Here is an 18,771-nt window from a genome sequence, read left to right as displayed (position 1 = left end):
CCAGCTAGTCCCAGGAGACCCCGGAGACCAGCTAGTCCCAGGAGACCCCGGAGACCAGCTAGTCCCAGGAGACCCCGGAGACCAGCTAGTCCCAGGAGACCACGGAAACCAGCTAGTCCCAGGAGGTATTGCGGCATGAGTCAGCGGCTTGGCGCGCAGAGCCCGCCCCCAGCGAGGGCAGTTGCGGAGGGCTGTTTTGACACCTTCCTCGGATGCACGAGCATTCGATTGCCAGGCAAACAAACATTGACGTGTGTCAAAACAAGGACATGTTTGCTGTGGCCGTGCTATTTACTGGCCATTTCTAAACATATACAAAGCTAACGATGAAATGCACTTAACTGTGGAGTCTGCTAGTGCTTTTTATAGAATGGATGGATGTGAAATGCGTTCACTCTGTTCAAGTCGTCATGGATGGACCTGTTTGACAACAAGTCGTAAAACTCACGCTATGGAAGAAATAACGTGCGCGCGAAATCGTTCTGACAAGCTATGATCGATACCAGTTAGTTATCAGCTCCTGACTACTCAAATGATCTCAATACGACGCGGAGCTTCTAGCTCAATGAAAGATCTTTTCCAGCTATCAGGAGCTGGATTTATCATAGTAATGCACGTGTGGGGGAGCAAACTACGTGGTTTGCGCTTCGCTTGGTAAAAAACGCCATAGCTTGCGTAAGCCGATATCACACCAAAGTAAAATCCAAAGCCAAAATAAGCTGTGAGAGCGCGAGACAACATCTTCACCTATGACAGATCTCCGCGCCTGGAGCTCGTCGTACCTCGGGAGTCAAACAATTACCTGCTAATGCCAACACAACCAAGTCATCTGCTGGTAGCGCCGTTATGCGGCGCCAGCACAGTTGCTGCTAATCATCTGGACGTAAATTTCATTTATCCGTTACTTCACTACAATAACTGCATACTAGGAGCTTAGTCCAGGCTCTGATTGCCATTGTACTGCGCTACCTACCGGCAGTAGCGCTGCCCTCTGTTGACGTACACTCCGCCTACGACACGGAATCCTATCAGCTCACATCACTCAAGCCGCGCCGACATCGCCCAGGAAGTGGTCAGCGCCGGGTTTGGTTCCGACAGCGCCGTATTCGCTCCGACAGCGCCGGGTTCAGCCCCGACAGCGCCGGGTTCAGCTCCGACAGCGCCGGGTTCAGCTCCGACAGCGCCGGGTTCAGCTCCGACAGCGCCGGGCTCGGCTCCGACAGCGCCGGGTTCAGTTCCGACAGCGCCGGGTTCAGCTCCGACAGCGCCGGGCTCGGCTCCGACAGCGCCGGGTTCAGTTCCGACAGCGCCGGGTTCAGTTCCGACAGCGCCGGGTTCAGCTCCGACAGCGCCGGGTTCAGCTACGACAGCGCCGGGTTCAGCTCCGACAGCGCCGGGTTCAGCTCCGACAGCGCCGGGTTCAGTTCCGACAGCGCCGGGCTCGGCTCCGACAGCGCCGGGTTCAGTTCCGACAGCGCCGGGTTCAGCTACGACAGCGCCGGGTTCGGCTACGACAGCGCCGGGTTCGGCTCCGACCGCGTAGCTCTCGGCGTGACGTCAGCGGCGCCGAAGCGGCGCGGCGGCTTTGATTAACGAGCGTGCAGCTCTGTGTGGGCCGCTGGTCCTCGGACTGACCAGTCGGGGGTCCGCCGTGGTGGGTCGAGAAGCTGCAGAATGAGCCCCAAACCGCCGACTCACGACGCTGTCATCAGTCATAACCCGATTTGCGAATGGTCGCTCATGCTGCGACCAGCAGCATGCGACGGGCCTGCCACTGACAGACGGCATTCTGTTTGATGTCCTGTTTTGTTCAGGCCGCTGTCCTCCTCGCGCTGTTCACATAGGTATTCGCCTGCCACGTGGCTGTTGCTTCATCGGTTCTCACGACTCCGGTGGCTCTTGGTGAAGCACTCTCTCATACTTCTTCATATTTTGGCCCGTAAGAGTCGTCTCCTCCTCACCCTTCGTCATGAAATTTCGTCACCTTTCACCCTTCGTCAATGAACCGACTTTCCCCTTTTCCTCTCCGCCGCCATATCCCCCCCCCCCCCCTCTCTCCCTCTCCGTCCGTCTCTGCGCGATATCCTGGTTTCTCTCAACCATCAAATAGGGCAATGTGTACCTCCCTTCCGCCTTTCTCTTCACTAATTCTTCCTTCCTCTGGTCCTTCATTCCTCCACAGCCTCAATTTTCCTGGGTCAGTCTCTCACCGTCCGAATTTCTGTATCCTTCCTTCATGCATTCGCACCCCCATCACTGTTAACGAAGCTCCGCAGTATTATGTTGCCCTATCCCTCTGTCTCTCCGTCTTTTTGTTCCCGCTCGTCTGTCCCTCCATCCCTCTATCCCATGGTTACCCATGCTCTATCCGTCCCTCCACGCCTCTTTGTTCCTTCAACCCCGCGTCCCTTCTGATATCGGCCCTTCCGTCTCCATGCTTCTCCATGCTCTTGGCTCTCCCTCTCTGTGCATTGGTTCCTCTCCCTATCTGTCCCTCCGTCCCGCAATACTTTTGTCCACATCCTTCTGTCTCCGTCCATTTATCTTCCGTCTGACCATCTATGTTTTCGTCCTTTCATTCTTCATCACCACCTTCACCATGCCTCTCCATTCTTCCTCTCCTCCTTCCCGGTTGTCCCCTCCCTCCATCCTTCGCGCCTCTTTCTTCATGATCCCTCTATCCCTCGGGACCCGCCCCTGGGTCGCGGTCGGGCGCCGGGAATGTCTCAATCGCAGCGCAGCCGGACCTGTTTGTGACGCGGCCGCCCGCGGCCGAACATGACGGCTCGATTAATAGCGGCGATTTATGGCGCGGACCGCAGGCGCGCCGCGATCGTATCGACGCTGCAGACGGACGCCGACCTCCCACCGGCCGGTGGCGAGTGCGGCGCGGCGGCGGGGACGAGCGCGGCGCGGCCAAAGGCGAACTCGGCGCGTCGGGATGGACGGACGGCGCCGCCGACTTAGAGGCGGCGACAGCCTTGAGACCACAAAAGGCGAATTCCCAGCGGCAGTGGGAGAGGCAATCATGTTCGCATGCGCAGCGGTGTGCTCTGCGGGCAGACAATGTCGGTCTTCCGTGCCCGCACGAAGTCAGTTTGCTCTGACTTGTCTGAGGACAGTGGAACCGTCGTGGGGCCGGCTACGTCCTCATTCGTGGCGCCGCAGCGGCTGCCGAAGCTGCGTGGGTACGCTGAGCCGGCATAGGCGCTCGGCCGACGTTGCCGGACAGTGCAGCGCTCGCTTCCGACCGGTTCTCTCCTGATACCCACCGCACCTCCTCCGATCAGCGCCGACCCCGCCCCTGGGGCCGCTCCTATCCTTGCACCGATGCCGCCGCTGTAATCGCTCCCGTCCCGGCGTCCGTCTCTCTGTCGCTGGCTATAAATTCTCCCAGCGTCGATGTGGGATTGTGTAGCTGGTGTGTAATGGCCTGGAACTGGCGCCTCGTTTACGACCTGACCTGTTATTGGATGGCGGGTACGTGTCGGGCCGCTGCCGGAGGCGCGCGGGCGTGAGCGCGGGCCACACGCAATCCCTTTTGCCATGGAAGAGATCAGGAGTCTGCGGCGCGGCTGAGAATGCAGGGGCGTGAGGCCGCGGCCATCATGGGCGGGCGTCTCGCTAGACACGGTTGCCGAGGGCGGGAGCGACTGACCAACTGCAGTGCGACCGCAACATCGGTTGATGCGCTGCACATTGCAGGTGTCGTTGAAGTTATGATACATGGTAAAGTATGCATACCCTTCGGAAGACGACAGCTGATCGGAGTCGCAAGGGCTTTACGCCGCAGTAAATTCGCCGCGTTGTCAAGTTGCACACTAGGAGCTCTCTCAACATATTCTGCATCCGACAGCAATGTGCGCCAGGGCATCGGCACTCCAGACGCCGCCTCATCATCTAGCCCCTTTGTCCTGAGCCTGACACCAACTGAAGCCACCGTCAGCGTGGCATGCGAGACACATTGTTGAGACCAGAACTGACAGCCGCTTTGTGCTGCCGGGGTGACCTCAGCGGGCGCGGCCAATCGCCTCTGTCGTCGGTGGCCGAGCTCAGCTGGCGGGGCAGCCCTCTGCGGGCGACGCCGCCGCCCCTGGGGACATGGTGACCGGGTGGCTCCGCCGGCGCGACAGTGGGGTTCTGACGCCAGGGAGCCGCCTACTGGGGGGATTATCTCTGTATTTACGGGCGGGGCGCGCCGACGGCTGTGGGTTGCCCTGTCCAGTGGCCGGGCTGCGTGGGTCCCGTGTCTGGGGCCAGATGGACGGTCTGATCGGGAGATCGCAGACGGTGCACTGTGGCGCCGGGCCGGTCCGCGGTGCTCGCAGCCGGATCGATGCAGACAGCTTATTGCAATGACTCATCCGCAGCAGCGGGACGCGTCCGCACGAAGCCAGCGGTCAAGTGGGGTGCTGGGATTCAGCGCACGCCTCGCATTCCGGAGGCCCGGCGAGAAAAACGCGCACAAGAAAACTGACGGACGGACGGGGATCCGGAGACGTGGCCGGAGTATCTAATGATGTCTTGGAGTACTTTTGGTGCATGCGTATGACTGGGGGGGGGGGGGGGGGGGGAGAAACATGACGTACCGAATGGTCCCCAATGCCAAACCCCTAAGTTGAATTTTCACGAATAAAGACGCATTCAGGATATTTGAAGCGACCGACAGGTGTCTGAGCGGCAGCTGTATCTGTCATGGGCTCAACGGGCTATTAACGCTGCATGTGAATGAAGTGCCGTATACTGAAGAGCCGTTTTCAAATCAAGTATTGCTCGAAACATGACGCTAATAAACGTACTGCATCACTGTGACTGCATCAGTTTCGCTAGTTATCCCTGCATTCTCGTTCGCGTATGTTCTTGTCATACACCGCAGACCTAAGGTCATAACATTGCTCTATGTATGAATATTTGAGGACAACTGCCTGCCCAGGCGAATCAAGATCTATCCAGAGCTAAAGAACAGTCACAGCAGTATAGACCATCCCACCAGGGGCACCTAAATATAAGCTCAATAATTGTATGTGCATGGTACATCTGCATACAGGGACACGGAGGATATCGAGCATATCATCGATAAGGGCCCGCTCCAAACCTGTACAAGCTACAAAGTTCAGATTCGGCATACATTTGCACACAATAATGTTTCGAGTAACCGAATGGTTCTTTTGTAAGGTAAAGCAAGAACAACATGTGAACTTTGTAAGGTCAACTTCCTGCAAATTCATGCGGCCGCCGAAGGCATATTTGTACATGAAGCAGGTGTGCAATCGGATGTCATTTATTTGCGTCTTGCGCCGCATGTAAAATTTAACGCCAAGAATTAAACAAAAATAATGTGAAATACTCAAAAGCTGTTCAGATATTCATAACCAATAACTTGTAGATTATTTGAGAAAAAGTGTGATCTGAACTATGCGGTCCAAAACATACCTTCAATGGAACAATAGCATCAGAGGCAATAAACATCAGCTGTGTGCACCCAGGTGACCTCAATGAATGATTCTGTTGGGCCGAGAAAAGATCGCGGGATGTATGAGGAACGGGACCAGCCAGGTAGCCTGTGCTCGCGCTTCTTATCTTGTTTCTTTCCCACAGACTATTTCCAACCCCAGGCGATAAAGAGGGACCTTTGCACGTGCGGTTGTGCATAAAACGGCACCAACTCCAAGCTGAATTTGGTCCTGTTGAAAAATTTGGTCCTGCTGAATTGCAATGGACGCACACATGTCGATCAGGAGCCCGAGCGGCCGCTCTCTGCAGCCGTTGACCGTGACCCCTGGATCGGCCTGACCGGGACTGGAGGCGGCGCGTCCCGATACCATCTGGAGAGCGCGTGACAGGCGCCAAACCCATCTTTACGGCCGGTAAATAACGGCCTGGCCGCCGCCCCGACGGGTCCTGACGCGGGCCGGCGCCACGGGAGCCGCCGCCGCCGCCGCCGCCCCGACGGGTCCTGACGCGGGCCGGCGCCACGGGAGCCGCCGCCGCCGCCACCACCACCGCCGCCCCCGGCCGAGGGCTCGCGGAGGTCGCCCTGCCGGGTATGAGGTGGCGCTGCCGGGCAGCCAGCTGGCTGCTCGCGGCGGTGCTCCACGCGGCTCGTGCACTAGACTGGATGGAGCATGCGACGGCGACACGGCTCATCGGAGAGAGGTAGCAACACTGCACGCACGCGGGGCGCAATATTCACGCCCGCAGTACTGCGTCCTTTCGACGGCTTGACCTTCAGCAGCTCCGACGGCGGTCGAGTCGGCGTTGGGCTATCCATTCTCATGAGGCGGGCAGCTTGCTGTAACTGAGGAAACAACGTACAGCCCCGCTAGCTGTGCGTTACCTGCTTACATGCTATGTTCGTAGTGCAATGCCGGCCTGTATGAACAGCAGGTCGATCATTGAACGTACACCGAGCAGAAACCCGCACACAGAGCGGCCCGCTACGAAACGTGGGCTGTGGGGCGAACCGCACCCATGCTGGAAGTCATAACTTATTGAAATGAAACTGGCATGGGATGAAGCGATTGCCCGCCCCATTAATCTTGAGCAATTGCTTGTGAAGCGAAGTTGGCACGATATGCACGGAGCCATTTGCCGGTGTGAAATGTGAGCCTGGCGATGGCGGCGGGCCTGGGCCAGTTCTCGGAACGCGTCCGGCTATGCAGCGGGCCGGGAGGCGATTCAGGACGGGTCGGCCGCCGCGGGAAGGGTCCGGATCCACCGCCGGGGGCGAGCTGGTGCGCGTCACCGTGCTATGTGTGGCTGACGACTGGCGTTCGCCACCCGCACGTTTTGGATGGTGACGTCACGGGCGCGATGGCGCGCTGCGGCTTGTCGCTGTCGTCCATGGCCTGGCCGCGGTGCGTGTGCGTACCACGCGACGGTACGTGTGCGTGTGTGGTCCTGCGGGCCCTGCGGTCCATCAGCGCCGGGAGTCGCGTTGTGAGGCCGATCCGTCCTCGCTGTGACAGACGGGCGCATGGCCGCCGACCAGTGGTCTCCGGTCCCGTGCGCCGCGCGGATACGCGCGGTGCCCGATAGTCGGCACTGTTTGCCGCTCAGCCACACGACGGCATGAAGCACGCGTACGCGTAATCCGGGCCACCTGCCCGCGCGACCTCTGACCCCAGTGCTACCCCACCCTGCTCCTGCGACACCAGCAGCGGGTCTGCCTCCGTGCGCTAGCCCGGCGCACCACGGCGTCCGCCACCGCCGCCGCCGACGGGCGCAGGGGCGCGCCGGCCTGCCGGAGTACGCGTCTGCGGCCGCCGCCCGGTTTACGGGCGGCGGCCCTCCCCTGGGTGCGCGGCGCGTAGGCCGGCGCCGGCGCCGCTCCCACGGCTCTGTTGAGATGTGCGGGCGGCGGCGTGACGCGTCGACGCGTCACGGGAGAGCACGTCACGGGCTGGCCGGCGCCGTCCGGCCGCCGCCTCAAGACTGGACGGCGGGCAGCGGCTGGCCCCAGCGGCTGGTCCCAGCGACATACACTAGTACTGGCCGCCACCTAGGATGGCATAGGAGTTGTCCATCCCCATGGACGATTAGCAGGTCTCCGGTGTCTTCAAGGACTAACGTCAGTGGTTGACTGTCGGCTAGGGTAGTATAAGGGCTGCCAGTCTCCAGAGACGAAAGGTGTGAGTCGGCTGACTTCATGGACGTACGCCAGAAGTCGGCTGTCTCCAGGGGCAGACACTGTGCGTTACTTATACCCGAAAGAGGATTAAGGGATCTTCTGTCTCCAGGACGAGCTATGGGGTCTTCTGTACTCAGGGACAGAAGTCAGGGACTGTCTTCTGAGGTGGACGCTGGGGATTCATTGTCGTCTGGAACGTATTTAGGGGTCGCCTGACTCCAGTGACGAACGGTAAGGTCGGTTGTCTGCAGGTACAAGCAGAGGCGATCGACTGCGATCGTAGATGGATGGCAGTGTTGGGACATTTGGAGGAGAAGAAGCTTATTGTCAACACTATCTTCTGATTTTAGTGGAAGAATTCCACAGTTTAAGCGTGATGTCTTCGGAAAGCAGCTATGTTATGGTTGTGGACAGTCGAAGGGATCATGGAGAATTTGAAGCTGAATGCATTGGCTACATTCTAAATTATCAAAACTGCTATTGGTGGTGGTCAGTATGGTCTTCCAGACCATTTAAGAGCGGCCAAATCAAGATCCCTTGTAATAAGCCCATATTTGAGCAGGAGTGTCACATGGGACGTCATCTTAACGAGACCTCGGCGCCAGCGGAGTTGAACAGGCGGATAGAGCTGCTGTTGACAGATGTTCTGACGTTACCTGCAGCTACAGCTCTGAACAGCACAGCCTAGATACGTCTAGTGTGAGGCAGTTTTATGGACATTTTGTCTTGCATTTCCACATCACTTGCAGTCATGGGTGCGGGAAGGGAGCAACACGGAAGGCACGTGTCCCCTCCTTAGGTCCCACGGGACCCGAAACCGGCGATCAAGGCCCCAATTGAGGCACCGGAAGAACTAGAAGGGCTGGCCGTAGGACGTATTAAGGACGCCAGCCCGTAGGGCCGTCGTCCCTAATGTCGGTCAGGCGGCCCCTTGCACCGGTTGGGAACCCCTGGGACGCGGGCCTGTATTTGGGCCGGGGACGACCAACACCGATCAGCCGGTTACGTGTCGGTCTGAGCCCCGGAAGTCCATTTCCTAAGCAGGGATAAGTCTGGAGCCCGCGATTTACGTTGGTCGGGGCTCCTGATGCAATGAGAGGCTCCTTTGTCTTTCAGGGATCACCAATACCATATGGGGGCTCTAAGTCAGCCAGAGGCGCATTTTCAGAACAGGGACAGAGACGGACCCCTGAATGCCAGAGGTCCTCTTCCGTTGGTCAGGGGCCTCTGACAATGAAAGGAGATAGATATGAAAACTTAAGACGAGAGTCCACAGTGAAACAATGAATGCCAATCAGGAGCCTCAGCACCGAACTGGGGACCGCCACTCCTTTTCAGCCAGGGACACGATAAGCCGAACTGAAGGCTCTGTGCCAATCATTGGATTCCTGTGGCGAGAAGGGACCTTCTTGGGTCAGTGGGGGGGGGGGGGGGGGGGGGGGGTCAGGATTCTGTGGTCAGAACTGCCCGGTGAGAGGATCTCCCACATCAGAGAGGGAACCGATGTGTGATGTATCCCTCTAAAGGGTTCCGGGGCGAGCAGGAGGCCCCGCCATGTATCGCCAGCTTGGCAGCCGGTAGACATACCGGGCTGGTATGAAATGGCCATTTGGCCCATGACTGAAAGAAATGACGTGCCCTTAGTTCTCTACACACTGGGCCCCTTGCCCGGCGAAGGTGAGGTAAGCGCTTTTTTAGAGTGCAATAGGATGGATCAAAATGGGGACAACATTGCGTATTGACACAGTCGATCCAGCCTTATCTGAGGACCCCGCCCTTTTTCAGAATAGACCGATGAAACAAATTATACTAAGATGTCTTTGCGTGCTCTCGTGCTTTGCGTGCGTGCTTTGCGTGCTCTCGTGCATGCGTGCTCTCGATATTTTTGGACCAAGAACACCGACAGCCGGGGTAGCAGCTTCTGACAGCCCTAACGGTGTTGGCCGCTGCAGATAACGCCAGGCGACGGACGAAGCACGCCCGGGAACGACCGTGTGTCGCAAAATAAGGGTTCTGATAGCGCTTCAAATTTATTCGTACCGTTCAAAGATTAAACTGGACTGCATATTATATATATATATATATATATATATATATATCTTATTACGTTTGCCGTTTGAGCATATTGACAGTTAGCGCGACACAAAAAACAAATTTCACAATTACGTGAGGAGTTCGCGGTGCTGTAAATGTCAATCCATCCCGTTATTGAAGAAATCGCAGCAGTGAAATCGATGGCAAGGACTACCTTCGTAATTACAAATTTATGTCATAACATTTTCAAAGGTGCTTCTGTCAGTCATGTATCGCCTTCGTCCTCTCGTTGGCTGCTTAGTGCTAGCTACAACTCCAAACCCGCGCGGTCAATGGAGACTGCAACGCTGTGTATCGGTGTTCATGTCTGAAACCTGTGAGCGCGTTTGTTCAAAACCATGCTGGATGCTCTTTCACCACTTGAATTTGAACGATAGATGAACATTCTTAGACGAACAGAGGCTGCCCATGTCAATACAAGTTTTTGACCTTAGTCCTTGCGGTCCGCAAGATACGTTTAATCCACGGGGTCGGTCCTCACTTCTTTGTAGAACCTGCAAATGTACTGCGAATCCCAGGAGGGCTATCGGTTTAGAAAAAGTTCACTGCGGCGTTAAAAAAGTGCCGGCGGTTCATTCCATGCGATCATTTACGCCTCATACCTTTAGGTAATTACCTTCAACATAGAATCAGAATTGCATCTTCCGTTGGCCTCTGGCTCCTGGCAAGAAACAAAATTAAAACAAACAAAATCCACACCTCGAAATCAGTCGGGCTAAGTATGGGATCTCTTTCTTGGGGAAGGAGGCTCTTACCAGCAGGAGTCCTTTTTAACCCTGTGCCCCCCTCGCGTTACCCGCTTACAGTGGGTGAGGCCATTTGAATCTCTTAATACGACAGAGTGAGACAGTGCTGCAAAGGACACGCACTTTCTGATAACACAACCGAGGTAGCTGAAAGTGGACAGGCCTATATAAAAGTCAAGATCATAACTACACTTTATGCGGGCAGGGATATCACAGTTGCACATCGCACACAGCTGCCGTGCGGTGTGCGATGTGCCACCACCGGAGTTGAATCGTATACATATACCCAAACGGCGAGATAATGGAGTCGGGATCAGTTGCACATCGCACACAGCTGCCGTGCGGTGTGCGATGTGCCACCGCCGGAGCTGAGTCGCATACACATACCCAAACGGCGAGATAATGGAGTCGGGATCAGTGGCACATCGCACACAGCTGCCGTGTGGTGTGCGATGTGCCACCGCCGGAGCTGAGTCGCATACACATACCCAAACGGCGAGATAATGGAGTCGGGATTAGTGGCACATCGCACACAGCTGCCGTGCGGTGTGCGATGTGCCACCACCGGAGCTGAGTCGCATACACATACCCAAACGGTGAGATAATGAAGTCGGTGTGCATGGACGGGCGGTCGATTACTTCGCAGACAAATGGATCTCTTACTTCGCGGCGCATCGTGTTAATGATTGTTGGGAATTACGGCATAGAGACGCCGTTCAGGACAGCTGTCAGTTAGCAATGCATCATAAGGATCTCAAATTACCCAGTCGTGTTCCTTGCTGTATGGAGGCGTGGGATAAGCGGTGTGTTGCCGTGTAGTACATAAGCTATTGGTGATGAACGGATACGATCTGAGCATACCTCCGGGCCGGCAGCAACATGCCTAAGATTTCGAATCTCCCTGACTGCAGCCTTATGTTCCTTGAACAGCGATCGCTTGTTGCAGCCCGGTACCGTACCGAGCTTACCTCGGCGGAGTGTGAGGCATGCTACGACTGGTCAAGGCCGGCGCAGACCTGCGGCAGCCGCCTCTGCTGTTTATGGTGCTCAGTAATAACCTTGTCGATGAAGAACCCCTGTCATGTTGTATAAACGAGCCACACGGGATACTGAATTATATGCCCTTCGACCGGTGCCGTGGCCGTTCGCTGCTGACTAAGCGTCTGTCGAGTTGGCGGATGAACGCCGCCTGGCACCCCGGCCCGACCTCCTGGGGACCTGTGCACCGCCTGGCACCCCGGCGCGACCCGTCAGGGACCTGTGACCGGCACAGACGACGGCGCGGCCTCCCATTCAGTTGGAGGGCTCCAGTCCCAACTTGGATAAGGCGGTTGGTAAAATTTGGGGAGAAGTCCGCTTTTGGTTTTTCGGAGGTATGTATAGTCATTTTGTTGGCGCATTCCCAACTAATTTCTGCGACCCGGCGCCCTGGTGACGCTGCTGACGCCGGTCCCCTGTTGACGCCGCTGACGCCGGTCCCCTGTTGACGCCGCTGACGCCGGTCCTGCGCCCTGGTGACGCCGCTGACGCCGGTCCCCTGGTGACGCCGCTGACGCCGGTCCTGCGCCCTGGTGACGCCGCTGACGCCGGTCCGATGTTGCAGGCGATGGGTGCTGCACGGCAGCGTCTGTGAGATGTTCCCTCTCCGGCTGCTGGTCGCCCTCGGATGGATCTGCCTCATCGCCGCCCAGCAAGGTGAGGCGTCGCGCTCGGCGTGGCGGCGGGCGAGGCGCGCGATGAGGCGGCGGCACGTGAGCAGGTGATAGCACCGCAGGCCGTCATTACGATCGGGTGATGAGAGGCAGAGAGGCGTCGGCTCACGCAACCCCGGGGCTCGACCGGTGGACCGAGATATCACTGAGGCTTCCCGGCCGGCTGGCTCGCTGATGGATCGTCATTTCGCTGCATCGGGCTCATCTGCATGGGAGACGTGTGGTCGGCTGTCGGCGCGCGCTCAAGCTCAAATAAGCAATCACTCTGCTAGTTTGTCGCGTGGCTAATAAATCGTCACAGATAGACATTATTCAACAGCCAAGCTCGTTAGCATGTCCTTAGTATCGGCTCCCACCAAACGCCGTGTCGAACAATGGATCCAACTTAGTAGATTTTCGCCGTGGGGCTTTTCCTTTACAAAGTCCTATCACGGCTGTTTTCGGAATAGATCGTTGATTGTGGACTGCTGACAGCCCTATAAGCATCTCTCCGCCTGCGCCAACATGTGTTATTCCTATGCATGTTAAATGCCTTCAAGGATTAGTTCTGCGATGGTGTGCTGGTGACTTGCACAAGTGTCAGCAAGCCGCCTTACCAGTCAGCGATTTGTCTTCTCGCGAAGTGCACGAGCACGGGCACACGAGGCCGAACACGACGGAAAGAGGCGGTGGTGACAAATACGGATTGTTCATCAATCAAGACTGGCTCGCGGCCCCCGTTTTTGACAGCTCTGGCTGCGTGCCTGGCTGCGCAGCTTCGGCGGCGCTCCAGCCCGCTCTGCCCGGTACTCCCAGATCACAGCTGCGCGAATCTAGCGCGGCGGAAGCCGTCCTTGGCACTGGCCGCCTCTCCCTGGCGGCAGCACGTTGCCAGCGGGCGCACGACCACCGCACGGTCGGCTGGGTGCGGCCTTTGAGGGGCGCGGCCGAGAGCTGGCGCTGACAGGGTCTCCCATCCGGAGAGCCGGCTGCTGGCGCCCCCTGGTCTCAGTTGTGGAGACCTCGCACCATGTCCGCACCTCGCTCGTCCGCTCCGAGTAGACGAGCGTGGCCGTCACAGGTGGTTCCTTATGTTTGATTTTTCGAAGCTCGGGGACTCACTTCTGTTCATTGGTACTCCGAAGGACATGTTTGGGCCTTTTGAACACACTTACAGGCGGCGGCATTACAGCCGACGTGAAGTGTTTGCGTGTCATTTCTGAGTGGCTTTAACTCGCTTCACGTCTTCTTTTTACACTGACCGCCTGCCTGCACACCGTTGCCTTAAACAATCGCCGTAAGCTCTCGACATCCCCTTCGAAAAATTGGAACCCATGGTGGCACAACCCTGCTTGGTTTCCACAAGCGCCAGTCTCGCAGCTCCCTCGCCTCACTGCCCTTTGCAAACCGTCCTCCCGTCCTCCACCAGCGCTCGCGCCGGCTTCCGGTGCTCGGCGCGCGGCACCCGCCGGTCGCCGGCGGCGGAGCCGGCTCAGCCGACTGACCGCGTCCGTCGCGGCCGGTCCGTCCGCTGACTGCGCCGGCCGATGACAGATGGCCGACCGAGGCCGGTGACGGTGACGGATGACGGTCGCTCGTGCCCGAGGGGGGAGGGACGACCGGACCCCAACTGGTCACGCCGCGCCGCCTGTCCCCCTGCAACAGCGCGGTACAGCGCAGCGGCAGCGTGTCGCGGTGACAGAAGCCTCGCGGTCGGCCCTGAACCCGGGTGTAGACATGGAGTGCCGGGTGTCAGTCTGTGCATGTGGTGCAGACATGTGCAGAAGTGCGTGAGTTGCACCTCTTCATGCGTGCGGAATGACATTCGCTTGAATATATCATGGGAAACATGTTGTCACTGGCCCACATATGCCCATTGCGCTTCAGCCCGGCCTAACATATCTTGCGAAGAAGTATCTCTTGCCGGTGCATTTGTGACCTTGAAGCATTTGATATCCTACATTAGAGATTTGGACATTTGGGTTTGAGGTGTGAAGTATCACGCTAGATTCGTCAATTGGCCCCGGTCAACTTATGCCGACAATCTTGGGTGCACGACCCGGCTTCAACCCGTGTGGCTTGTGGTTCTCTTGAACCAGTCCAGTCCCACCCGGGACGGAAGCCGGTCCGCGGAGACCTCTAATTACAGTCTGCTGGGTGCTGACGGTGACTGCGGTGGTCTCTCGCTTTTCACAACCCAATCTGGACGGTCATCTCTCAGCCGGCTTCCGTCGGCGCCTTTGATGTTGTCACGGTCCCGGTCACGCGCCGTTAGCTCCCATGCCCCCCCCCCCCACTCCTACTTCAGTAGGCAGCCCAGTGGGGAGGGCCGTCCGTCATCGGCGGGATGCTACCAGCGGTGATTTAGTAGTGTTTTCTCTGCGGCCAGCGGGCTGTAATGCGAAACAGCGGCTGGGCGCCCGCGGAAGCAGAAGTCCCGGATGTAATGCGCTGCCTCGGGTTGGACTGCTGCACGAAAGAGGGACGATGTGTGTCGTAAGCTGGTGCAATGAACTATAACCGCATGTCGTTGAGTGCAATAGCATTTTTCAGGGGGAACTTCGCCAATGCTTCGGGCCAAAGTGAGATATGTCTGGGCGTGTCTCTCAAAATGTAGAATGCGAATTACGCCTTCCTTCTGTAGAGCAACAGCACTGCCGGCGCCTTCGGGCAAGCCAGGTGAGCAGGCGCCCAGTCTGTCGTTAGACAGCAAAGGCAAACATGTCTGCTTGCCTACCCGGAAATGAGAATACCTTCTCCGTTCTCTATTTTGGAACGTCCCTGCACGGAATATCAAATATTGCTTCTATGTACTTCATACACGTAACTGTTTCACCTAAAGCGCCTGCAAGACTAATAGGCAAATGAACGGGTAGTTATTTGATCCTACGCCTTGGTCAATGCAAAGCGTCAGACTGTTAGCTGCTGCAAACAACCATGTGACTGTACGGCAGCAAAGGCTGCTGTCAGTATTCCTCATTCTGCTATGCATCCCCCAATATCTGCTGTGCTGAAACTACCGCCGCCAACAATGGTACATTCGGTTTATATTAGATCATACTTTTATGCGCACGTCTCTTCTTTGAACTCCGAAGGACTAAACAGTAGGCAAATTTTACTTTTATCACATAGACATCGACATTGAGGAGAACATAGCCAATTGCAATGAACGCCCGCGCATAATGTGGCCCAGGACTCCCGGATATGTTTGCCCTTTAATGTTGACACAGCATGTAAAAACGATGCTTGGGCAAACATGCCAAGTTTCAAGGGGTTGTTCAGTGCATTCGTGAGGAGCATTATTTACATAGATTAGACGGTAGCAATAGCCGTATTCCTCGGAGAAAACCCTGAAGAATGAAGTAACAGATTGGTTGACATTTTGGCAAAATGTCTTTATCAAGACAATAACAGAAGATTAATGACTGAGATAATCAGCGCACGATTATCTCAGTCAATATTCTCACCTGATATTCTGTGCAGTGACATTCCAAGGTAGGGAACAGAGGAGGGATTCACATCTCCCGCAGCAAGGCGGGAGACCGCATTCGGAACAGAGGCTGCCTTTTCATGATCAGGAACCCCGTCGCGGCGGAGAGAAGGCGTTTGTTTGGCTCGAGAGGACGCTTCAGTCAATTGGGACATGTGCCTGAAGTTCCGGAAAGGGATCCCAGGATCCCATAAGCAAGGAGCCTAATGGAATGCTGGATCCACCCTCGGGATCCAGGCACATGCTTGCCAGCAATAATGGGATAAGTCATGCAGACTTGTTGGATGGTTTTACGCAATTCTCTGAAAGCTAGAGCTGCACTGAGATCGTAGAATCCCACACATGATGGCTATGTTCCCACATATCATTGCCAAAAAGGCGGCCCCCAACGTCCGTTGGGTAGGCACGATGTTAAATCAATTCGCATATATCTGGCACGGCTGACAGTCACCCGTGCCTCGGACAAGTGAGATATGACTTTGGGTGTAAGGAAACATAAACGACTTTGTCACTGTCGGCAGGACCGGAAATTATGCACATACATAATTAAACATTGCATTACAAAGTCGCTACAAGCACAATCAGCCGGAACATATTGAAAAGTCAGTTAGCCCGAGGAAGCCTTTGCATGGTCGGGGCCTCAAGAATACAGAGCTTTCCACCCTCCAACAAGATCGCAGCATCGCCCTTGGGCGACAGAGAAGTGAATAAATTGTCTTGGGATAGACACAAACAAGCTGACTGATCCCGCACGCAGACAGGCCGCCCAAGACAGCAACAGTCACTTCGGAACAGACAAGATAGACAGGCAGCCTTGGAACAAACGTGGTTGAACTACAACCCGGATGGCACGTCGTGGCCAAGACAGGCGCAGAGTACAAGGCGCATAAGTATGGATCATGTGCGACTCTGATGGTAAGATCGAGACACATAGGTATAGGATCCACATAGGATCCGCATCCGCATCCGATCCGCATCGTCGCACAGGAGTCACACATGCGGGTGTGTATCTGTAGCAATGTGATCCGGGCGGATGTTACTGAGCCTGCTGAAGTGACACCTCTCCAGTGGCCTGATGTGAAGCGCATCGTACATTCTGCATGCAACAATTTTCTTCTTATTTGATCCCCCGCCGCTTCTCACAGCGGTTCAGCCCTGCGAAATGGAGCATCATCAACCCTCAGTTATTTTTGCCGTCTGGACTCAACGCCCCGCAGTCGCGTAGTACGATACCTCTCGCCACATGCCGTGTTGATGGAGAGGGCTGCCTGGTGTGGTACCCATCCAGCAGCGGGCTCCGCCTGCAGCTGCCCGTCAGCCTGTCAGCGGCCGAGCTGGCGCCGCCGCCTGCCGCCTGCCGCCTGTCGGCTGGTCCGGCTCGCCAGCCGCCGTGTCGGGGATCGGCCGAGGTGTGAGCTCCCGGCCTGAAGCCAGAGTCGAGATGTGAGGTATAAGTCAGAGCCAGAGTCGAGGTGTGAGGTCCCGGTCTGAAGCCAGAGTCGAGATGTGAGGTATGAGTCAGAGCCAGAGTCGAGGTGTGAGGTCCCGGTCTGAAGCCAGGGTCGAGATGTGAGGTATGGGTCAGAGCCAGAGCCAGAGCTTAGGTGTAAGGTACGGTCCAGACCCAGAGCCGTTGTGTGAGGCCGTGCTAGAGCCAGAGCCGAGGTGTGAGGCCGGGCCAGAGCCAGAGCCGAGGTGTGAGGAGATGGGTGGGCGGAGCCGCCTCTGGCACCGCTGCCTTTGTCGGCACAACCAAGGCGCCCGAGATATGTGTTGGGTGCAGCCTAATCACTGTGCGGACGGGTCATGGAAACAGTCAGCATACCAGAAGCGACGCTTGGTGCAGCCGCTGATTGCAGAGTTGCAGGCCATTTTGAAAGTCGCGCGGCAATCAAGGTGGCTTGTAGCATCTCAGACTTATTGTCTGGTTGATGTTCGTCGCTGCAGCTTTGGAAAATGAGCTGTTGGTCAGCTAGTTGCTTAATTGCGTTTGATTTGTTAATCATGTCGAAAGAGAGCATCGGGCGACCCAAGTACGCTGAAGTAAGATAGTGAAAACGTTGGCGAGCATACCGCGTGGTTCTCAAGCTGTGCGCGATGTTCACGCGTCGTGCTGTAAGACACATGCGCGGTGCTCCCGTGTCGTTTTGTAAAACGCATGCGCGATGCTCACTTGTCGTGCTGTAAGACACGTGTGCGATGTTCTCGTGTCGTGCTGTAAGACACATGCGCGGTGCTCCCGTGTCGTTTTGTAAAACACATGCGCGATGCTCGCTTGTCGTGCTGTAAGACACGTGTGCGATGTTCTCGTGTCCTGTTGTAAGACACATGCGCGATGCTCACTTGTGCTGTAAGACACATGCGCGATGCTCCCGTATCGTGTTGTAAGACACGCGCGCGATGCTCACTGGTCGTGCTGTAAGACACGTGTGCGATGCTCCCGTGTCGTGCTGCAAGACATTTGCCCGATGCTCCCGTGTCGTGCTGTAAAACACATGCGCGATGCTCCCATGTCGTGATGTAAGACACATGCGCGATGCTCACTTGTCGTGCTGTAAGACACATGCGCGATGCTCCCGTGTCGTGCTGTAAGACACATGCGCGATGCTTCCGTGTCGTGCTGTAAGACACGTGTGCCGCACCACCTACGCGCCAGCTTCCGCTCCACATGACTGACGCTCATCTGAGATCGCTTCAGCCGTCGCACCGTCCCTCAACAACGAACAGTTTAGATGATAAACGTCACTTTCATGATGCCTTATCTTCAAGAGCTGATGATAGTTTTGCTCGGAAATAGGCATAAGATACTGAAATTGTTCCAAAGCTGTCGACGGATGCCTGAATGACCGACGGCTTGGGCAATTTAATGCATGTGAAAGGACAACCTATTCTACGCATTTACTTTTTACGCGATTACTTTTATGCGATTACTTTTATGTCCAATTATTACGCCTGTGCACATGTCTCATCAAAGGTGAACCAAGTCGACGCTTGCATCATACATATCTATCAGTAACCAGGACAGGATGGATCACATGCAGTATGCTTACCGAGCCAGTAGAAAGGAGGTTATTTCATATCTGGAACAATATGTTAGGTGCCAACCGCTTCTCCTTAAGG

General features: G+C 56.3%; 1 protein-coding gene across 1 annotated transcript in view; it reads left to right on the top strand.

The window, feature by feature from the left end:
* Window positions 1–18,771, top strand: part of LOC119099044 (interference hedgehog) — a 45,955-nt gene that overhangs the window by 10,005 nt on the left and 17,179 nt on the right. The window contains exon 2 of the mRNA XM_037222098.1: window positions 12,074–12,165. Coding sequence (XP_037077993.1) covers window positions 12,105–12,165 — 61 coding nt within the window. The 5' untranslated portion in view covers window positions 12,074–12,104. The remainder of the gene's footprint in view (window positions 1–12,073; window positions 12,166–18,771) is intronic.

This window comes from Pollicipes pollicipes, unplaced genomic scaffold, assembly GCF_011947565.3.
Source record: "Pollicipes pollicipes isolate AB1234 unplaced genomic scaffold, Ppol_2.1 Scaffold_2555;HRSCAF=2994_pilon_pilon_pilon, whole genome shotgun sequence".
Taxonomy (NCBI): Eukaryota; Metazoa; Arthropoda; class Thecostraca; order Pollicipedomorpha; family Pollicipedidae; genus Pollicipes; species Pollicipes pollicipes.
The sequence above is the reverse complement of the archived record's forward strand: the minus strand, read 5'-3'. Positions and strand labels throughout refer to the sequence as shown.